Below are 20011 nucleotides of genomic sequence, written 5' to 3'. Positions count from 1 at the left end.
ATTATTTTTATAATCTAAGTTTTATCTATAATTAATATTGTATAAAGTTATATGATGTTTTTTCTTATAATCAAAGTAAAATTAGAATAGCTATGCTAGGTAGAAATAATATAAGAGTTTTGCAAATTTATATTTTCATTCATTAAAAAAACGATTATTGTTAAAAGCTAAAAAAATTTAGAAGATTGTTTAAAGCCTTTATATTTTTTAAAATTAATAATAATAAAAACAAATAAAACAAATAAAAGCAATTAATGTTGTGAAAAAATACAAGTCTTTAATTTAAAAAAGTAGATGATAAATAATTAAGAAAAATACAAAAAAAATGTCAAGCGAGTTTGAAGATGAAGAATCAGATGATACATTTCAAGGATTTGATACAGATACTAGTGAAAACCATGTATCAGGTCATGAAAAAGATTTTATAAAAAATAAAAAAGATAAAAAATTTCTTAGTCAAAAAGAAATTGAAGAATTTCAAAGAAATGAAAGTCTCTTTAAATCAAATTATTTTAAATTACAGATAGATGATTTATTAGATGAAACAAGATTAAACTCAAATGATATAAAAGAAATACAAAATTATATATATCAAATTAAAAATATTATAGAAAACATACCAAACAAAAAAGAAAATGATGTAAATAAATATTTTTTTAAAAACAAGTATTAATTTGTTTTAGATAAATTTCATTATAGAAGAAATGAAGGAATTTAATATTTGTATACCATTTCCTGAACCAAAACCCTCTAAAGATGTGAAATATACCTTTTCATACAGTAAACCAACATCTATTACTATTATAGGAAGTTTTTCATTAGGAACGTCTATTAAAGAAGATAGTCTGAACATTGATTTAGCAGTTGAAATTCCAGAGGTAATATTTTCAAATTTTTAACATGTACTTAAAAAAAAAGAAAATATTTCAAAAAAAAGACTATATGAATTATCGCTATTTTTATAAACGTTCATACTATTTAGCATGCCTTGCTGAAGGCATAAAAAAATCACCTGAATTTAGAGGAAAACTATCATTTCAACTTTTCAATAGAGATCAATTAAAGCCAATAATAGTAATATCGTATATAAAAGGTATTTAAAAATGTTTTTCAAGAACATTATTTTAAATTTATTAGATAATGAAACTCATAATCATAAAAAATGGAATATTTTTATTATTCCATCTATTTCTCAAAATGTATTTCAATCAAGCAAACTTTCTCCAAATAAATCCTGTATTGCATCTGTAGACTGTCCAACTCCTAATTATAACTTTTCTATTCTATCCGATTGCACAATAAACCAACATCATACGGTACAATATACTTGTTTACAATCATGTCCAGCATTTAGGGATACATCTATATTGGGAAAAATATGGCTAAAAAAAAGAGGTTTTAATTCTAAAAAGAATGGATTTGGTAGTTTCGAATGGAATATAATCATGGCATATCATTTACAACATAAAAAAAATCAATTTTCTCAATATAGCTCTTATCATCTCTTTAAAATCACTCTTCAATTCTTAGCAACACAAAATCTATTAGAAAATCCAATATATATGAATTCAGGAAAATTCATCAATGATTTATCAAAAAAAAAACCAGGTTTTTTTACATTTAATGATATAAATATTTTACAGAAATTATCATATTTTGATTTCCAATTAGTATTAAAAAGACTGTTCAATTTTATATTGACTGCTGTTAGATACAACTATATGCATCGATTACATTAAAATTATTGAATGATTCTTCTCAAGATAATTTCAAATCAATTTTTCTCGAAAGAGTGGATATTATTCCTTTACAGTTTGATTGTTATTATAAGTATATTTGTTTTCTACTATTAACGCAAATTTTGATAATCTAAGAGTTTTTATTCCTCAAAATTGGGAAGAATTATCGAAGGATTATTTACATGAAGTCTCATTAAAGGAAACGTCTTTTATATTAAAACTCATAGACATTATTAAGAAAGCAGTTGGGAACAGAATACTTCAAATAACATCAATAGTACATTCGAATGACATAATATGGAATATAGACACAGAATTTCCTTCAAATATAATATCAAATGAAATCTATATAGGGATTCTTATTGACCAAGAAAATTCTCAAAAAATTGTAGAACGTGGCCCATCTCCTCAAGATATTAATGCAACTAAAGAGTTTCAACAATTTTGGGGAAAAAAATCAGAGCTTCGAAGATTTAAAGATGGAAATATTTTAGAAAGTGTAGTATGGAACGTTGAAAATAAACTTTGGCTTATTAAAGATATTATAAAATTCGCTGTTAATCGTTATGTTGGAAGTAACATATCTGAAACATATCATTTTTTTGGACCTGAATATGACAAATATATTAATTTTCCAAAAACGTACTGGCCAATAGAATTTTCACAAATAAGAATAGCATTTGACTCCTTAGCTAAAGAAATAAAAAGTATTGAGAATTTCCCACTTCAAATATCTTCTATAATACCGTCCAATGAATTTTTAAGATATACAGCTATTAACCTTCCTTTCTTTTCAGAATCTAATGATTTTAAGAAATATTATTCAGAACCATGTGATATTATTATTCGATTTGAAAGCTCGGGAAATTGGCCAGATGATCTTAAAGCTATTCAAAGAACTAAACTTGCGTTTTTAATTAAATTGTCAGAAAAATTATATTTTCAAAACAATGATATAATTTCAAGAGTTGGCTTAGAAAATACAGATTCAGAATGCTTGAACTTAGGATTTTTAGATATTAAATATAAAAATCTTATATTTCGTTTAAGAATTCATCATGACAGGGAAAAAACTCTCCTACAAAAAGACTTAAAAAATGGAGAAGTTTCTCAGTATCAACGTAGTATACTAAAGAGAGGAATAAAATTATACGACGAAACATATATATCGAAACCAAATCATACGTTGATTTTTCAAGATCTTTGCCATAAATTCAAAGCATTATCACTCTCTATTCGTTTAACAAAAAAATGGTTTCATTCCCATTTACTTTCATTTCATGTTCCAGAAGTATTAATTGAACTTGTTGTCGCAAAAATATTTATCAATTCAGCACCTTGGCCTCCACCAGCTACAGCGAATACTGGCTTTCTTAGATGTTTATCCATGCTTGCATCATGGGATTGGAGATCGAGTCCATTAATAATTGACTTTTCAGAGAATATGTCTTCTGAAACTTATAAGATAATACAAAATCAATTTTCAACATTTAGAAAGCAAGATCCAGGAATCAATTCCGGTGCCATGTATATTACATGTAACTATGAAAATAATTATTATTCATGGATCTGGAACAAACCTAGTCGTTCAGTTTCCGGAAGAATTACTTTATTGGCTAAAAATTCCTTGCATATTCTAAAACAAATGGATGAAAAAAATATTCGCGTTAGCAACATTATTTATCTTTGAAATATAGTCTAACTAACTTCTTGAAGAAAGCCTTCCTTCCTTCTTTAAAGGATTTTGACTTCCTTATTTATCTTAATAAAGCTTCAGAAATAATAGAAAATTCGAAAATATTCCAAGAAAGTAATGAAACCAATTTTTTTAAATATTTTAATATTTGAATAGTCATATTTCCTGAACCTGATATAATTGATATGTTTGTAAGACAACTTGAGGTTTAGTATTTCTTTTTATTATAAATTTCTGATATTTTTTAGGATATTTATGGTGATTCTTTTATCTTTTTTTATAATAAATTGCAAAAATCCGTAATTGCAGGTGTTATAAATCCTCATATCCTTTCAGCAAGATCTTGGAAAGTAAATTTAGGATTTTCATCTATGCCATTGCAAAATGCCACAACAAATGATGAAGTATATATTTTTTTAAAAATTTAAAACTAATTTTCTTAAAAGAATATGGTACATGGAAATATTTTGTCTATGCTTGGTGAAATAGAAAGACTTGGTAATAATCTTGTAAAGAAAATCGACATACAAAATCTACATTATATAAATAATATACAATAATTTATATAAGACTTTAAAACATTTAAATATTTTGGAAAACGCCAATATTAAAGATTTTTCATCATATTTTCTTAGATATTAATACATCTAAACAAAAAAGCATATTTAATCTCAAAAATATTTGTTGAAATATCATGATAAATTATTTCAGTTGAGCAAGTATAATCTAAATTTAACTTAAAAATCATTCATTATTCTATAAAAAAATATTGGATAATTATATTAAATATACTTTAAGGTATTATGACAAATGTCTTAAAATTTTTATATCATTTAACTTATTTTAAAAAATATTTAATATATCCGAATATCAATAATAATTAATATATTAGTTAGTTTTCATATTAAATTTTACTATTATTCCATTTAGATTTTTTATAGATAAAATATCTACGACACTATCAAACGAAATAATATGGTTCTTCTTGTTCAAACAGTAAGAATTAAAGAAGCCTTAAAAAGATATTCGTCATTAAATATAGAAAAAGATATATCAGAATATTTAAAAAGTGACTTTATTCCTCACTCTGTGATTATAGATGTTTCAACAACTTTAAAAAATATAAATCATGATATTGAAAAAAAAGACAGTCTAGACTATATTTTGAGAGGAACGCATATATATCATGAGAAAAAAACTCACAAAAATGCTTATTTTATCTCTTTTTTAAGCCATTTTCTAAATATAAATAGAATCCAAAACAAAACCATTTATTAAAAATGCATTCTATTGCAGAAGAAATGAACTATCAAAGACTTATAGGTATACAGGATCCATATTATAAAAACAAAGAACTCAGTAAAAATGAACTACGGTTAATTAAAAATCAAATATTTACAATAATTAATATTCTTGTGTCAATTTTTAGTATTATAGTTGCCATCTGGATATGGTGTAAAAATTGGACTATACCAATGGTATATTAGTAGTCGTTATATGATTAACTTATCTATCATTTAGAGAATAATAACAGCCCTAAGTTCTGGTATAGTAATTGCCATTGCGGAAATTGTTTTATATAATCATTATTTATCAAGTATTAAAAAAAGACAAGAATTCGAAAGGAATAAACCTTTAAAAAAGGAAATAATAAACACAATAAAATTTGAAGGATGTAAAAATACCTAATATAAACTAAATAACCCTATCTATTATGTAAAAATACAATCACTTTCTAAACCCAAAAAATAAAACTATTCAATCCCTTTTAATTCCCTACTCCTTAATTCTAACTCATATTCTAATCTTGCTACTTCTTCCTTTTCTTCTTGAATCATTTCATCGGTTATAATTTCATTTTTATCTTGAAAATCAAAATCATTATTCGTTAAAAGCAAATCCAGTTGCATACGCTGCTGTTAACGCCTTAAAAACTTCAACTAAACATATATTCATATACCGAATCAATCTTTGTTTCTAAATTTTCTATACTTTCAAGATGTTTACGATTTTTTTCAAGAAGCATTACAATTCGTTCTTCTATCTCTGGGAAATGACTTTTCAATTCACAAATACATCCAATACAAACAAATACATACTATATATTTAGAAGTTTTTGTGCTGCTGCTAACAATATTTCCGGTGACTGTGGTTCTTTGCTTTTTAACGGAGTTACCGACATTTCCAACGTCTGTCTAACAATCTTTCAACACATAAAAATAAAAAAAACTAAATACAAACCCAAAGATCTTCTTCTGAGGCTCTTTCTTCCCTTTTTCCAGCGTAAATAACCGACTCTCATGAGCTTCTGCATCTCGAATAAGCATGACAATATCCTGCAATTTCAACAGAGAATTCGTAAAAGGCTTCGGATAGTCGAATTCTAGAGATCCGATACTCTCAATTGCCTGCTCGATACTTGGAAAATACTCCTCAATTTTCATCAGATTATACTTAATATTTTGTAGTCGTCTATCGATGACAACTATCTCAGCCCTTAAGACGTCATTATAAGAACTAAGTCAATTTTTACTAAGACACAGATTTCTTAAGAAAAATAGTTAGAAATATTAAGTTCCGTCAAAAATTTTATATAAAAACTAGAAAATAAAGTTAGAATTACTTAAAATTTGAAATGACAGATTCAACAAAGAATAAAGTGTATGATGAATCATCAACTATTTCAGGTAAAATAGAAGAGTATTCCTATATTTTATAAATAGAAAATTTATTTTTAAAAGAAATTAAGTCAAATATCTATCTTTTAGAGCAAGCAGTAGAACAATATGAACCATATTTGATTTCAAAAGTTTTACGAACAACGTTTTTTTTAAGAAAACATTTAAATGGAGAGATTCTTAAGGAAACGATAAGAAATATATATAAAGGTAAAGAGAAGACTAAGGATTATCTTTTAAATATCATAAAAATGGTTTTTTTTTTGGGATCTAAATATTTTAAGTTAAATTTTGAATAGAAAACAAATGAGATGGATTCAAATAATTCAAGGGAAAAAAATAAGGAAATAGCACCGGAAATTGATATTTATATACATTTAATTATACAAATATATTTGTTAGATACAAAAGAATATGAAAAAGGAGCAATTTTTTCTCAAGAACTTGTTGAAAAACTTCAGACAGTTAATCGACGATCATTGGATAGAATTTCAGCAAAAATTTACTTTTATTATTCATATTTTTGGGAAATGCAAGGAAAACTTTCAGAAATCAGACCGTATGATTTAATTTTGATGTAAAAAAGAATTAACTAATAAATATAGAACTATTTTAAAAGCGCAAAGAACAGCAACATTGCGTCATGATAACGAGACTACCTCAATGATTATTATTCTTTTGCTTCGTAACTATCTTCATTATAATTTGTATAATCAAGCGGATCGTTTAGTATCAAAAATAAACTTTCCAGAATTTGCAACAAATAACCTTATTGCACGATATTTGTATTATCTAGGAAGAATTAGAGCGATTCAGTTAGATTATACATCAGCACATTCTCATCTTACAAATGCAATTCGAAAAGCACCTCAAGGAGCAAAAGCAGCTGGTTTTCTTCAAGCAGCACACAAATTGAACATCATTGTAGATTTATTAATGGGTGGTATTCCTGAGAGATCTATTTTCCGGCAACCTATGCTAGAAAAAGCACTTGTTCCATATTTACAGATCGTACAAGGTATATTTATTAAGAAAAAAGGTAAAACTAAACATTTCAGCTGTAAGAAAAGGCGATATCACCCTTTTTACTGATGCTTTTAATAAACATGGCAATAAATTTCGTTTAGATGGCACATCCAGTCTTATATTAAGATTACGTCAAAATGTACTCAGAACTGGTATACGAATGATGTCAATTAGTTACTCAAGAATATCCTTACGTGATATATGTTTAAAATTGCATCTAGATTCTGAAGAATCTGCCGAATATATGGTTGCAAAATCCATTCGTGATGGTGTCGTAGAAGCAAGCTTAGAACATGAAAAAGGATACATGCAAAGTAAAGAAGTCCCTGATATCTATTCAACTCATGAACCACAAATTGCTTTTCATGATCGAATTTTATTTTGCTTAAATCTTCATGCATCTAATATCAAAGTAAACTTTTTTATACATAAACTTCTCTCTAATTTTCACAGGCAATGCGATTTCCCATGAATATTCATAAACATGAAATTGAAAATGCTGAATCTGCACGCAAACGTATCGAAAATCAAATCGTAGAAGCAGAAGATGATTTTCTTGATTAATTCTTTCACTTTATTTTTATTACTAATTACGCTAAAATAGTGTAATTATTATACATTCAATACATATTCATTTCTTATATATTTTATATATACATTTATATGTGTTCATAACAATAACAGGAGATAAAAAACCGTAAAACAAGGTTCGAAAAAACTAAAAAGAAAAAAAAAAACATAAAACGAAAAAAAAAATACAATTTATAGGAAAAATATCAAAAGAAATTTAACTTTAAGATGGCTTTGAAAAGGTATGTTGAGAAACAAGATAATATATATGTATATTTGAAATATATAAAAAAAACAGTTGAAGGAAAAAATAAAGAAAAATATAAGAAAAAGTGCAATGCTGACTTTGAAAACATAGGATTAACAAAGAACTTGGGGATCTTGCTAGAGATCCCCCATCATCATGTAGTGCAGGGCCAATAGGGGACGATTTGGTAAGTTTTTTAGTGAAAAAGACATATTGCATATTTATCATCATTAAACTATATCTATGTAATAACATAGATATTTTATTTTAAAATTTCATGAAAGGGCTTGAATGAGATGCACCTATATGAATTATTCATTAAAAGAAGCAATTATGTTGTCAAAATTTAATTATATACTAATATATGTACTAGTTTCATTGGCAAGCAACAATTCTTGGCCCAGTATGATAATATTAGATGCTACATAGTATATAAATGAATTTAACAATGATTAGGGGGATAGCCCATATTCAGGAGGGGTTTTTTTTTTAGCTATTCATTTCCCGACTGATTATCCTTTTAAACCACCGAAAGTATTATAGTATCTTGTATATTAAAAAATTTCTAATAATATTGTAGGTCAATTTTACAACAAGAATTTATCATCCAAATATTAACAGTAATGGGAGTATTTGTCTAGATATTTTGCGTGATCAATGGTCACCAGCATTAACAATTTCTAAAGGTATAAATTTATCATGTTTTATTTATTTATTTATATATAATAGTTCTTTTATCAATTTGTTCTATGCTTACCGATCCAAATCCTGACGACCCACTTGGTAAGTATTTTTTTTTAATATTTCATGATTATACTTAATTATCATTTGTAGTACCAGAAATTGCACATGTCTATAAATCTGACAGGTCAAGATACGGTATACTATTCTTATCTTATACAGTTATTTTTTTATTTATTATCTTATAGAAGCAACTGCTAAAGAGTGGACACGCAAATATGCTATTTAAAAGAAAGCGTTATCGATAGACCATTTTATCATTGAAAAGGTTCTTTATTTAATAAATTCCTTCTCACCTCTTTATCCTTCTAGGATCTTATAGTATCCTAATTTTTCTAAAATTCGATTATTGCTTTCATATTCGATTCGCTTTTTTACCTTATCATCCATATGGTCTCTATTTACCAAATAATATAGATATAAACCTATCTTCAATAAATATTTTCATTATATTGTTTTTTATCATTTTTATTGTATTTTCTATTTTATTATCTTTTATATATAAAAAGCCTTTGATCTTAATATCTTGAAGACGATGCAGAAGCCCACTTATAGAGAGATCTTAAAATTGATCAAGTAAGGCCTTATTTATACATATTTCTTATCAATTTTATTAATAAATCTTATATATAGGAAAATACCAGATGATATTTTAAGACCACATGCTAATTTAAAAATTATTTTGCGTCAAAGAACTTATAATTACTTTAAACAAAATGGAAAGGAAAAAAGTATAGAATCAAACGATTCAGCACAAAATATTAACGAATCTCATGATCAATATCTTGCATTACAGTATTTAGTAAGCAATAAATATAAATTAAAGGCAAAATAATAAAAAATTTCAAGAAAAAAAGATATTAATTAAGTAAATAGTTTCCATTATCTAAAAAAATGCTTCATCCACCAAGAGATCCTAATTATTATCAGAGAATAATCGAATCAATTAAGCCTAAACCTTCTTTATCTTCAATATTTGCAAAGTGGTTTGGTTTTAGATAAATAGTATATAACAAAATGAAACAAAGCTATTATATGTACAAAAGAACTACTTTTACACAAAATTATTTGATTCGCAGTTAGAAAGATATAAGGCTTCTTCAGCATATGATTTTACACTTAAATGACGGTTTTTTTCACTTGCAGCATCAATTAAACTCTCCATAGCATTTGATTTTTTCATCACATTTTTTAATGCATCTGTCACTATAAAGCCATATGTATATTTTGAAAGCTTATACATAATTCTTCCAAGAATCAATATGGCAATACATCTTTGTGCAGGAAACATTGAACGTGAAAGATGAACCAGCTCTGGTATAGAATACCCTGCTGCCAACTAACACGGTTAAATCATTAGTTAAATATATTAAAGAAATCCTTACAGGAGCATTTGCATGATGATGCAATCCTATATACATAGGGATTTCTCTAGAAACACGTGGAGACAGTATGTTTGCATTAAAATCAAAACGTATAGATTCAGGTGCTATTTCGGTCATAGATTCGTGATAGTCCATTTCATCTTCATCTTTTGTCGGCGCCATCATCCAAGCAAGTTTTGATGGATCTTCAGGAAGATTAGGAAAATATTTTGAATGAAGCTGTTTAAAAAAATCAGGCGACGATGGATCTAAATCTTCAAATGGAGGAACTGGGAAATGTATATCAATCGATGGTGATGCCATTTCTTCCTTCTTCTCATTAAAGGTTGATACCATACCTAAACTATCCTGATCATCACATGAGAAATGCACCTTTTTCTTTTTATTCATGACATCATTAACATCTTTATCCAGTCCTTTCTTATACATCAACTTTTCAATTAATTCAGGATTTAACGATTCCATTAATTCTTCTTTCGCTTCTTTAATTTCTTCAAGCGTCATTTTAGAAATTCTTTTCATATTCCCTTCATTAATTTCTTCACTCAAAAGGAACTCTTTTTCTAATCTTTTGTTCGATTCATCATACTGTTTAACTAATGACTTCCAAAAAAGCTTTTTGCTTATAGGAAATCCTGTTTTTTCATAATTAACAACACAATGCACTTCTTTCGACTTTTCTAAATCATTTTCATTTTTTTCAACAATATCTTTTGCTAACCATTCTGATTCGCTCTTACTTAAATCTTTCTCATACTTTTTTTCTTTTTCAACAAACTCACATTTCTCATTTAAACAAATATCTATACGATCACCTTTTAAAAACCCAGCTTGATCTTTCATGGTATTTCTATTACATATATTTTTTTATATTTTAATCTCTTTTTTTAGAAATTAAATTTCATCCAATTTAACTGCTTTTTTCTTCTAAAAATACACTATTTGCTTCTAAATTACTATATATTTAATAAAATAGAAGACAAAATATCATTAATATATATTTTTTAATATCATCACTTATATATGTTTTTTATATATTAAATATTCTAAAAATTAATTTCTAACGCTAAAAAAAGCAAAGATTTTGATAAAACAAGATAAAGAAAAAATAATATAGCATTATTTATCACAAAAAAATAAGTATATTTTATAAAAAAGATTAGAAATAAAAAAAATGGTATGTTTTTCTTAAAAAAAACTAAAAAAACAACATTTAAAATATTTAGATTAAAAAATATTATGAAGATAAAGATAAACATCATGATGAAATAACAGAAACTTTATATGAAAGTTCAGAAGATATAATGAAATCTATTTTTCCATTTACAGATACAGATGGACATGAAAATTTAGGAGAATCATCATCAACACATCTTTTACATAAAAATAATAATAAAAAAGAAGAATCATCATTAGAATTTGAAAATAAAGAAGAAAATGAGGGGATGCAAGTAAAGGACAAAAATAAAACACGAAAGCCATATAGGAGTTCTTTTGCATTAAGATTTTTGCCTCGATATACACCTAAACTTAATCAAAATGATGGTGTTTTTGCAAATTTAAATGCTAAGCCAGATATATCAAAACAAATGAAAGAAGAGTTTCCTCCATCATATGAGCAAGCAGGTAGATTTTATTTGAATTTCTTGGAAAATAAATAACGTTTTTTATAGCAGCGGATGCAACGCCATCATATTGGGAAAATACAATGATCGCACCTGGTATATCGGCAGACGAAGTATTTATTGATGGTCTTCCTGTAGGGAATATTTTTGGCTTTTTATGGAATATGCTAAGTACTTTATAATAACCCTAATTTATGTATTTCTAATTCATTCAAGTATCTTTTTCTTTTCAATTTATTGGATTTCTTTTAACATATCTACTTCATACGACCCATGCAGCAAAAAATGGTTCAAAAGCGGGCCTCGGAACAACTCTTATTCAATATGGATTTTATATGCGATCTATCAAAGATAATATATTCGATCAAGACAATTCTGATGCTAATTCTGAAAACGATAATCAAGCATATCAAAATGACTCTTTAGATCATATTATTGTTTCTTATCTTTTAATGATTACTGGCTGGTTTCTTTTAATTCGTTCTACTACAGATTTCCTAAAAGCAAGACGTATTGAAATGTGTGTCAAAGAAACTTCTTCATCTTCAGATACACCCCAAGCATCACAAACAGAAACACCTGAAGTAGTTGTATAAATCTTTTTTCAATCCTTTGGCATCCTTTCAATTCTTTCAATTTCTACATGTTTCATTATAATCGGAATTTACAAAATCCTAATTATAATTAATCATGCACTATATTTTATCTATTTATTTGTATTATATATTTTTTCATCAAATACTTAACCACATTATATATATATAAAACCCTCCCTATCTTTTAAACATCTTGCAAAAATTTTAACTATGGCATGGCATTGTTCAGGGCAAGAATAGCAAATAGTTTATACAAAATGATTAATATTGGCAGCAAAACACATATAGAACTTATTGAAAACTTAAAAAAAGCAAATATTATCAAGGTAGGGTTATATTTATAAAAGAAGTCGCAAAATTAATTAAGCTATTTAGAGTGAAAGAGTTTATAATACAATGCTTTCTACAGGTACAACATAGAAGATAAAAAATATTATTGTTTTATATTGTTTTGAATATGATTTGGTGCGATCATGATGCATTTTAGATAGAGCGTTATTTTGTCCATCAATGGCATATGAAGATGCTCCACAGGTATTTAATAGTATATTTTTATAAAGATACCTTAATATTAACTTTGCTTTCAAAGTATATAGGTTATGGTGCAACGAGTAAATATTTTTTTATGTTCAAACTTAAATTAAATAATTTAGTCAGTGCACCTCACATGCATGCAATATCTGCATGTTTGTTAGAGGATTCGCTTCGTCCGGGTTCAAAGGCCTTGGATATTGGCTGTGGAAGTGGTTATTTTGTTGCTCTTCTAGCAAAAATGGTAGTTAACATTTGCTATTCATACAAAAACTAATAATAATGAAAAAAGATACAACCAGGAGGCATAGTAGTTGGTGTTGAACATATTAAAGAGCTCGCAGAACAAGCTAAAGAGAATCTAAAAAAAATGCCAGATACTTACGAAATGCTTAAAGATGGAAGAATCAAAATTATATGTGCCGATGGACGATTAGGATATCCTAAAGAAGGTAAAAATTTTAATGACAATATATCTATTATTTTTATGAAAAGCAGGGCCTTATGACGTTTGTCATGTTGGTGCATGTGCAAAAGAGATATATCAAACATTAAAAGACCAACTTAAAGAAAATGGAAGGTATATTTTTTTTAAAATTAAATTATTAATCTAATAATCAAGAATGGTTATTCCCGTAGGAGACGAATACGAACAATATATTATGTATGTTTATAAAGACATAAACTCACGTATCACTGTCAAACGTTTATCTCAAGTCAAAGTATGTTTTATATATATCTTTTTATATATTTTTACATCATAGAAGTATGTTCCACTTACTGATCTGCCTAAAAATTATTCATCTTTCTAATTGTTATATTTTTATGAAATTATTTTTTTAATAAAAACATTATTTCAATTTAACAATAACTATGATTTATATTTATTCCTAAAAACTAGTGCTGTTTACTACAAATATATTGACCCTTAATCAAGATTTTATTAAGTAACCTGGGTTATACGATTCCACTATAGTCGATTCAGCATATCAACCTGTTCATATTAAAGAATCATGTTTAATAGCCGTGAAGTGAGTAAAGAAGGCACAAAAAGTCAAGAAACTAATAAATAAAAAACAATAGGAACGTATTAAATCGAATAATAAGGAATTTGAAGCATTTATTTCTTTGATCCCACAAAAATATTATTATAATGAAACACTAAAGGTAAAACTGAGTAAAAAAAAAGAATAAAAAGGTTAAAGTCAGAAAGAATTCATTAAAAGGGCGTAAAAAAACAAAAGAAGAATCAAGATATCTTAAAAAATTAAAGCTTGATCCAGATTCATATAAAAATATAGATAATATGAATAAAGAATTAAATAATGAAAAAAAACAGCCATTGAACATGATTAATTGCATTGGAAATGAAAAGGGTGAATTCTCAAATATATTGGAAGAAAAAAAATCAAAAAAAAAAGAAAAAAAAGTAAATGAAAACAAAGTACTTGAAGTAAATTCAAAAGTCTCAAAAAAAGATGAAAACGAAGTAAATAAGAAGGGTTTGGAAGATAAGGTGGAGACCGTTATTATGGAAAATGGAAAAAACGAGAATAAAAAAGAAGAAACATGTAAAAAAGAAATATCTGAAAAATCAAAAGAAAAATCTCCAGATATTTTTGATCTTCGTTTGAAATTAGCATCACGCATTGAACAACTACGTGCAAATAGGAAGATATCCAAGAATGGGATTGATAGTTCTGCGAAAAATAGGGATTCTATTCTTGAAACAAGGAAAAAAAAAAAAAATCATGATCAAAAAATGATATCAACAAAAATAAAGCAAAAAAAAGCATTAGATGATGCGAACGAACATAGAAATTTTTCCGGTGAATCCTTGGAAAATAATAATATATCAAATAAATCAGAAGAAACTGACCTTATGTATGGAAAAATAACCTTTGAATCTGATATAGAAGACAAACATGAATTAAGTAGAAAAAAACATAATTCTATGGATTTGGTAGGCGCTATTCGTCATCTTGAGGCAAAAAAACAACGGCTAAGTCGATTGAGCGATGAAAAGGTAAACCTCTATTCTATTATATAATATTTTTCATATGAACATAATTCATTTGCTTTAGAAAAAAGAAATTATGGTCTCTGATGCATGGAAAGAAGCATTTTTAAGAAGCCAAGGAGAAAAGGTCAAAGACAATGAAGCGTTATTGAAAAAATCATTAAAATGGCAAAAAAGAAAAAAAAGAAAGAGCGCCAAAGCATGGTGAATCATATATAAAAGCTCTCCAAATAACTAAAAAATTCTAGGAATGAAAGACATATGCAACTTTTAAAAACAAAACAATTAAGACAAAAAAAAAGAGAAGAGAACATAGAACTTCATAGAACATTACAAAAAAAGAAGCAATCTGGAAAAATGCAGCGAAGACCTGGCTTTGAAGGGTCCTTATGTATTAAGGGAAAAAAATAATGAAAAACACAAGAAAAATATTATTAAAAACAATATAGCAATATTATCTAAACACAATAAAAAACAACAAAAATAAACCCTATATAAAAACAAAAGCTATACAGGCATATATCTAAGCGGGAGAAGGACTTTAAAGGGTAATAATTAAGTAAACAGTATCATACAATGACCTATCGTCGCAACGCCAGCGGATGATACGGTCGACGGCGACAAAAAAAAATAGTTACTCAAATACAGGCAAAAACAGGTGAAAATCAGCACCTTTTTTTGAAAACTATACGAGGGAAATATATTTATTAATAAAACTGGGACTATCTGAAAAAAAAAACGACAATATACAGCGAAATCAGTGTATTGACAAAATAATCATTATAGAGAAGGCGGAAAATAATAGATAATATTAGTGGAAATAGAGAGTAGGATCGTTGGGTTATGAAATGGGTAAGGCCTTATATAAGTTATTGGAAGAGCCGGGCTGATGGAAGTCCGGAAAAGGCGAAGAAAATCTATCATCAATTTCAAATCCTCGTTGGAACGAACAGATGCAAGATTACCGGCGGAGGAATCGAGGGTCCCCTTATTATCATAATCGCTCTCGCTCTTGGACACCTAGACGCTCTTATTCCCCACGAAACCATTCTCCTTCATACCATAGACCTTCACGACGACGACGTTCACGCAGTCCGCTAGTAACACAGGGTCATCGACGACATTACGATGGTAGACAAGCTGCTCGAAATGCTATGGTTAATCATATTCGCGAGGCTTCTCAGCAAGATCGCCGTGTTTACATTGGAAACTTATCATACGATGTTAAATGGCATCATCTTAAAGATTTTATGAAGCAAGGTACATTACTTTTCCTATCATGATCCGTTTTATTCGTTTTGAATATCTATTTGTTGCATTTTTTTTTAAAACTTATTTAATATTTACCGTTACTTACACTTTTCTAGCCGGGGAAGTTATTTTTGCAGACGTTTTAATGCTCCCTAATGGTATGTCTAAGGTATGCACATTTTTATTAGTCATTTTTTTGTAATTTCTTCATTTTATAGGGTTGCGGGTAAAACATCTTATCATTTTTGCTTTTCTTTTTTTTTTTTTTCAAGTAACACCATATCAGAGTAGCCGAATATGCAACACGTGATCAAGCGCAAAATGCAATTAATACCCTTAGCAATCAAACATTGATGGGAAGAATGGTTTATGTCCGCGAAGTATTTTTTCTATCTTTTTAAATAATCTATAATTCATTTTTTTCATATAGGATCGTGAGCAAGAACCTCAATTTGGGGGGCCGTCACAAAGCGGGTTTCGTTCATTTAATAATTTTCATGGGGATAGTCGAAACACTACATACAATTCATTAAATAACCGACAACTTTTTATTCAAAATGTATTTTTGTTTATCCTAATATTCATATAAATACTTAAATTGCATCAGCTTCCCTTTAATGTCGGTTGGCAAGATGTCAAAGATCTTTTCCGCTCAGCAGGCATGTTTTTAATGTATTTTTTTATTACTTATATAAATATAGGGAATGTGGTTCGTGCAGATATTCACTTAACGCCAGATGGTCGTCCTAAAGGCACCGGGATTGTTTTGTTTGAAACAGCAGAAGAAGCACGCAATGCACAAGCAACCTTCAATCGATATGACTGGCAAGGTCGTATTATTGAGGTTCGAGAAGATAGGTTTGCAGGTCCTCCAAACTTTGCTAATAGAGGATTCCGAGGAGGTTACGGAGGAGGATTTCGTACAGGCCATGGAAATTTTAACAAAAATGGTTATGGAAATTCAATTCCTCCTAATGAGTTTACTGACGGAGCAACGGCAAATGGAGACCCTAGTGAAACCATCTTTGTTAAAAATGTATATTCAATCAGCTCAGATCTTTATTTTTATTTTAACATTTACTAGTTGCCTTGGTCAACTAGCAATGATGATTTAGTCGAACTTTTTATAACAATTGGAAAGGTTGACCGAGCAGAAATCCAATATGAGCCTTCTGGTCGATCCAAAGGTACCGGTATTGTTCGTTTCGATACAGTTGCTACGGCACAAACAGCCATCTGTATGTATTTTTTCTTTAATAATTTCTATTTACTCTTTTCAGCAAAATTTCAAGGATATGAATATGGTGGAAGGTAAACGTCTATTATCATATATAATTTTCTAACGAAAAATAGACCTCTTGGCTTATCTTATGTCAAATATCTTTCCGGCTCAAATTATGAAAAATCTGCCAGTGGTAATGATACAATTCCTACGAATACAACCACATAATACTTTAAAAAATCATTCCCATTTTTTTCAATATTAGAAATCTTTATCACTTTTTCCTGTATAAAATATTATATCTTTTTTTTTTGTATTAAAAACCCTTAACCCTCTTCTATTCTCTTGTTACTTATAAAGACGATAAGAAATGCTATTAAAACAATATAAGCCGAGAAGATAAGACAATAATGAATGCCTATAAAGGAACCTCTGAAAAACCTAGTAAAAACAATCAGATCAAGCGTACTTTAAGAGAATTTTACAAACTTGATACACCTATTGAATTTGAAACACGACTACCAGAATTAGATACAGATAACTTTAATCTTGAAGAATATATCAAAGAAACCGAGCGTAATGATCCAGATAAACTATTAAAACTGGAAAATACATTGATCAAAGGTTTTTAAACAAAAAAAAGCCCAACCACTAATTTAGTAGAAATACGTAATTTAGAAAGCGAAAAAAAGGTGCTTATTTATGATAATTATAGGAAACTTCTTTCTATTGCCGATATTATTCAAAAAGTAGAAAAGTTTGACTTTTTTCCCCGAAAAATAACCAAATTTAGATGAAAAATGGGGCAGAATCTGCAAAACCTATTATTGATATGTTAGGACCAACCTTGGAGCATATTGGTGCACTCTCGGAATCTCTAAATCATTCACCAACAGAAGAAGATACAAAAAATTAATAATGCCAAGATTTATTCTAATATTTCATAAAACATCAAAATATCATTATTAAGCGTTTGCATATTCAATTTGTAATCAACAAAAAGATCACTCTTATACTACCTCCAATGGATCCTTATCAGCCTCACTCACTACTACCTCTGGTAACGACAGTTGATCATCTTGCATAGCAGAAAATTCGTCATGAAGAACATCTTGAAGTTTTTTTTTCATTACACAAGACAAAAACCCTCTTTCTGTATTGGAATGCCCACCTTAACAATATCAACATATGTAATAAAAAGAAAGGTATAATATTCATCTTACATAAAATAACAGAAGATCCTTTTTCAGTTGCATGTAATATATCATGATGACTCAGTTCCCCCGTAAATAATACATCCGCATGTACATTTCTCAGAATAGATCCACCTATTACTTATTAGTGATGTTTGTCTCTTTTAATTGTATTGATGTTTTGCCTGAACCAGCACAAATTCCAATTTTATATATACATTTTCCTTTCTCTTTTCTATGTTTTTCCGACAAAGCCAGTCGTATTTGAGTTAATTTCAAATGTTTCTTGATCCTTTTTACTAAGGTACTGATTGAAATAGGCTCATTCCAACGAATCATCCTCCCCATACCAGTCATATTACCAAAATTTTCATCACCTAAACAATTTAATAGATAAAAAAAAACAAAACATAAAATAAAACAACCTTCTATACATTTTGAAGGGAGAATGACTGTTCTTTCAATACATTTATTATCCCAAACACCGTCTGCTAACCAATCATTAATTCCACCCATTGCTGCATCCATTGCTGTATGAGGAGAATAAACACTAATTCCTGAAGCCTACAAAAATATCATCTACATTACTTATACTTAAAAAATGTTTTTTTACTGCTAAACGAAGTAATGTTCTTTGTTGAGGATCACTCAATGTCAATGATTTGATGGGATTAAAAATAATAGGATCTTCACTCCACTCAATATATTATCAATTCATAGATACAAATAACTCACGATAAGCAATAATAGCCCCTACTGGTGGATACATTGTAAGTGCTTCCTCTGCAACAGCAGTAGTTAGATCTATAGCTAAAAGAACTCGTTTTCGATCTGGATTTTTTACAGGCGATTCTAATAAAAGTCCTGTATTATCCCATGAAAGATCTGATAAAGATCTTGGATATAATCGCTCAATACTTCTAATCAAAGTTGCTAACCAGCTTGAAGATTTCATCGTCGTCGATATTCGGTACCTGAGCACCATCAAAAAATCCATCAATATCCAAATAGCCCTTATGACAGCACGAATTACAGCAAAAAAGATTGAACAAGCATTGAAAGAACGCTTAGATGCAGTTGAAGCGGTAATATATTTTTTCAGCCATTTTTCTTTGCTAATATTAAACAGATTATTCAAGATGTTTCAAGTAAGTATTTATATGATCTATTTTTTTTTAATACATCCAGATGGCTGTGGAACCTCTTTTAGATGTAAAAGTAGATATTTATCAGTTTTTTAGGATCTTTTTTAGACTTAATATAGTTGTTTCAGAACGATTTGCCAATTTGAATATACTTGCTCGTCATCGCCTCGTAAATAATGCTTTAAAAAATGAAATAGATAGTCTTCATGCCTTTTCTCAAGTTTTTAATGAAGTTTTTTTTGATAAAAAATTCTAAGATGTATTAGGAAGACTATACACCAGAGGAATGGAATAAACTAAAAGAAAACAATGTACCAAAATGATAATCATAGAAAATCCATTTATA

General features: G+C 28.0%; 14 protein-coding genes across 14 annotated transcripts; 11 read left to right on the top strand and 3 right to left on the bottom strand.

Moving 5' to 3' along the window:
- Nucleotides 1-325: 325 nt before the first annotated feature.
- PNEG_03274 (hypothetical protein) lies at nucleotides 326-4152 on the top strand (the record flags this gene model as incomplete). Its single annotated transcript, XM_007877155.1, has 10 exons — nucleotides 326-640; nucleotides 684-878; nucleotides 919-1093; nucleotides 1138-1670; nucleotides 1712-1830; nucleotides 1875-3405; nucleotides 3456-3549; nucleotides 3592-3641; nucleotides 3684-3839; nucleotides 3882-4152. 10 exons carry the CDS (start codon nucleotides 326-328, stop codon nucleotides 3993-3995), a joined length of 3282 nt encoding a protein of 1093 aa, XP_007875346.1. The 3' UTR covers nucleotides 3996-4152.
- Nucleotides 4153-4403: 251 nt separating this feature from the next.
- Nucleotides 4404-5176, top strand: PNEG_03273 (hypothetical protein). The gene is made up of 2 exons (XM_007877153.1): nucleotides 4404-4913; nucleotides 4957-5176. Exons 1-2 carry the CDS (start codon nucleotides 4716-4718, stop codon nucleotides 5122-5124), a joined length of 366 nt encoding a protein of 121 aa, XP_007875344.1. The 5' UTR covers nucleotides 4404-4715; the 3' UTR covers nucleotides 5125-5176.
- Nucleotides 5144-5899, bottom strand: PNEG_03272 (hypothetical protein). The gene is made up of 3 exons (XM_007877152.1): nucleotides 5677-5899; nucleotides 5535-5630; nucleotides 5144-5492 (listed from the first exon to the last, which is right to left on the bottom strand). Exons 1-3 carry the CDS (start codon nucleotides 5877-5879, stop codon nucleotides 5372-5374), a joined length of 420 nt encoding a protein of 139 aa, XP_007875343.1. The 5' UTR covers nucleotides 5880-5899; the 3' UTR covers nucleotides 5144-5371.
- Nucleotides 5900-5946: 47 nt separating this feature from the next.
- Nucleotides 5947-7737, top strand: PNEG_03271 (hypothetical protein). Its single transcript, XM_007877151.1, has 6 exons — nucleotides 5947-6122; nucleotides 6177-6367; nucleotides 6413-6672; nucleotides 6719-7131; nucleotides 7172-7551; nucleotides 7593-7737. Exons 1-6 carry the CDS (start codon nucleotides 6071-6073, stop codon nucleotides 7701-7703), a joined length of 1407 nt encoding a protein of 468 aa, XP_007875342.1. The 5' UTR covers nucleotides 5947-6070; the 3' UTR covers nucleotides 7704-7737.
- A 200-nt stretch (nucleotides 7738-7937) lies between these two features.
- On the top strand, nucleotides 7938-8926 carry PNEG_03270 (ubiquitin-conjugating enzyme E2-16 kDa; the record flags this gene model as incomplete). Its single annotated transcript, XM_007877150.1, has 8 exons — nucleotides 7938-7951; nucleotides 8068-8143; nucleotides 8330-8359; nucleotides 8413-8490; nucleotides 8537-8642; nucleotides 8686-8739; nucleotides 8791-8835; nucleotides 8886-8926. The coding sequence occupies 8 exons, from the start codon at nucleotides 7938-7940 to the stop codon at nucleotides 8924-8926; spliced, it is 444 nt and encodes a 147-aa protein (XP_007875341.1).
- A 306-nt stretch (nucleotides 8927-9232) lies between these two features.
- On the top strand, nucleotides 9233-9699 carry PNEG_03269 (hypothetical protein; the record flags this gene model as incomplete). The annotated part of the gene is made up of 3 exons (XM_007877149.1): nucleotides 9233-9273; nucleotides 9331-9523; nucleotides 9574-9699. The coding sequence occupies 3 exons, from the start codon at nucleotides 9233-9235 to the stop codon at nucleotides 9697-9699; spliced, it is 360 nt and encodes a 119-aa protein (XP_007875340.1).
- Nucleotides 9700-9751: 52 nt separating this feature from the next.
- Nucleotides 9752-10925, bottom strand: PNEG_03268 (hypothetical protein; the record flags this gene model as incomplete). Its single annotated transcript, XM_007877148.2, has 2 exons — nucleotides 9752-10036; nucleotides 10083-10925. The coding sequence occupies 2 exons, from the start codon at nucleotides 10923-10925 to the stop codon at nucleotides 9752-9754; spliced, it is 1128 nt and encodes a 375-aa protein (XP_007875339.1).
- A 261-nt stretch (nucleotides 10926-11186) lies between these two features.
- On the top strand, nucleotides 11187-12443 carry PNEG_03267 (hypothetical protein). The gene is made up of 4 exons (XM_007877147.1): nucleotides 11187-11259; nucleotides 11309-11708; nucleotides 11756-11878; nucleotides 11924-12443. Exons 1-4 carry the CDS (start codon nucleotides 11257-11259, stop codon nucleotides 12301-12303), a joined length of 906 nt encoding a protein of 301 aa, XP_007875338.1. The 5' UTR covers nucleotides 11187-11256; the 3' UTR covers nucleotides 12304-12443.
- A 117-nt stretch (nucleotides 12444-12560) lies between these two features.
- PNEG_03266 (protein-L-isoaspartate O-methyltransferase) lies at nucleotides 12561-13646 on the top strand (the record flags this gene model as incomplete). The annotated part of the gene is made up of 8 exons (XM_019757753.1): nucleotides 12561-12629; nucleotides 12679-12712; nucleotides 12791-12837; nucleotides 12893-13078; nucleotides 13127-13286; nucleotides 13333-13414; nucleotides 13457-13556; nucleotides 13599-13646. The coding sequence occupies 8 exons, from the start codon at nucleotides 12561-12563 to the stop codon at nucleotides 13644-13646; spliced, it is 726 nt and encodes a 241-aa protein (XP_019613287.1).
- A 182-nt stretch (nucleotides 13647-13828) lies between these two features.
- Nucleotides 13829-15313, top strand: PNEG_03265 (hypothetical protein). Its single transcript, XM_007877144.1, has 5 exons — nucleotides 13829-13865; nucleotides 13918-14001; nucleotides 14048-14860; nucleotides 14919-15058; nucleotides 15103-15313. The coding sequence occupies exons 1-5, from the start codon at nucleotides 13848-13850 to the stop codon at nucleotides 15263-15265; spliced, it is 1218 nt and encodes a 405-aa protein (XP_007875335.1). The 5' UTR covers nucleotides 13829-13847; the 3' UTR covers nucleotides 15266-15313.
- Nucleotides 15314-15531: 218 nt separating this feature from the next.
- PNEG_03264 (hypothetical protein) lies at nucleotides 15532-17611 on the top strand. The gene is made up of 11 exons (XM_007877143.1): nucleotides 15532-15706; nucleotides 15761-16114; nucleotides 16222-16274; nucleotides 16324-16331; nucleotides 16392-16485; nucleotides 16536-16664; nucleotides 16713-16764; nucleotides 16807-17141; nucleotides 17190-17343; nucleotides 17386-17416; nucleotides 17459-17611. Exons 1-11 carry the CDS (start codon nucleotides 15703-15705, stop codon nucleotides 17553-17555), a joined length of 1311 nt encoding a protein of 436 aa, XP_007875334.1. The 5' UTR covers nucleotides 15532-15702; the 3' UTR covers nucleotides 17556-17611.
- Nucleotides 17612-17737: 126 nt separating this feature from the next.
- PNEG_03263 (hypothetical protein) lies at nucleotides 17738-18243 on the top strand (the record flags this gene model as incomplete). Its single annotated transcript, XM_007877142.1, has 3 exons — nucleotides 17738-17951; nucleotides 17991-18076; nucleotides 18121-18243. 3 exons carry the CDS (start codon nucleotides 17738-17740, stop codon nucleotides 18241-18243), a joined length of 423 nt encoding a protein of 140 aa, XP_007875333.1.
- On the bottom strand, nucleotides 17840-19475 carry PNEG_03262 (YbgI/family dinuclear metal center protein; the record flags this gene model as incomplete). The annotated part of the gene is made up of 6 exons (XM_007877141.1): nucleotides 17840-18498; nucleotides 18551-18655; nucleotides 18706-18897; nucleotides 18946-19084; nucleotides 19134-19207; nucleotides 19256-19475. The coding sequence occupies 6 exons, from the start codon at nucleotides 19473-19475 to the stop codon at nucleotides 18338-18340; spliced, it is 891 nt and encodes a 296-aa protein (XP_007875332.1). The 3' UTR covers nucleotides 17840-18337.
- Nucleotides 19476-19536: 61 nt separating this feature from the next.
- PNEG_03261 (hypothetical protein) lies at nucleotides 19537-19988 on the top strand (the record flags this gene model as incomplete). Its single annotated transcript, XM_019757752.1, has 5 exons — nucleotides 19537-19605; nucleotides 19650-19668; nucleotides 19709-19738; nucleotides 19785-19885; nucleotides 19932-19988. The coding sequence occupies 5 exons, from the start codon at nucleotides 19537-19539 to the stop codon at nucleotides 19986-19988; spliced, it is 276 nt and encodes a 91-aa protein (XP_019613286.1).
- Nucleotides 19989-20011: the final 23 nt, after the last annotated feature.

This window comes from Pneumocystis murina (genome assembly GCF_000349005.2).
Source record: "Pneumocystis murina B123 chromosome Unknown supercont1.10, whole genome shotgun sequence".
Taxonomy (NCBI): Eukaryota; Fungi; Ascomycota; class Pneumocystomycetes; order Pneumocystales; family Pneumocystaceae; genus Pneumocystis; species Pneumocystis murina.
The sequence above is the reverse complement of the archived record's forward strand: the minus strand, read 5'-3'. Positions and strand labels throughout refer to the sequence as shown.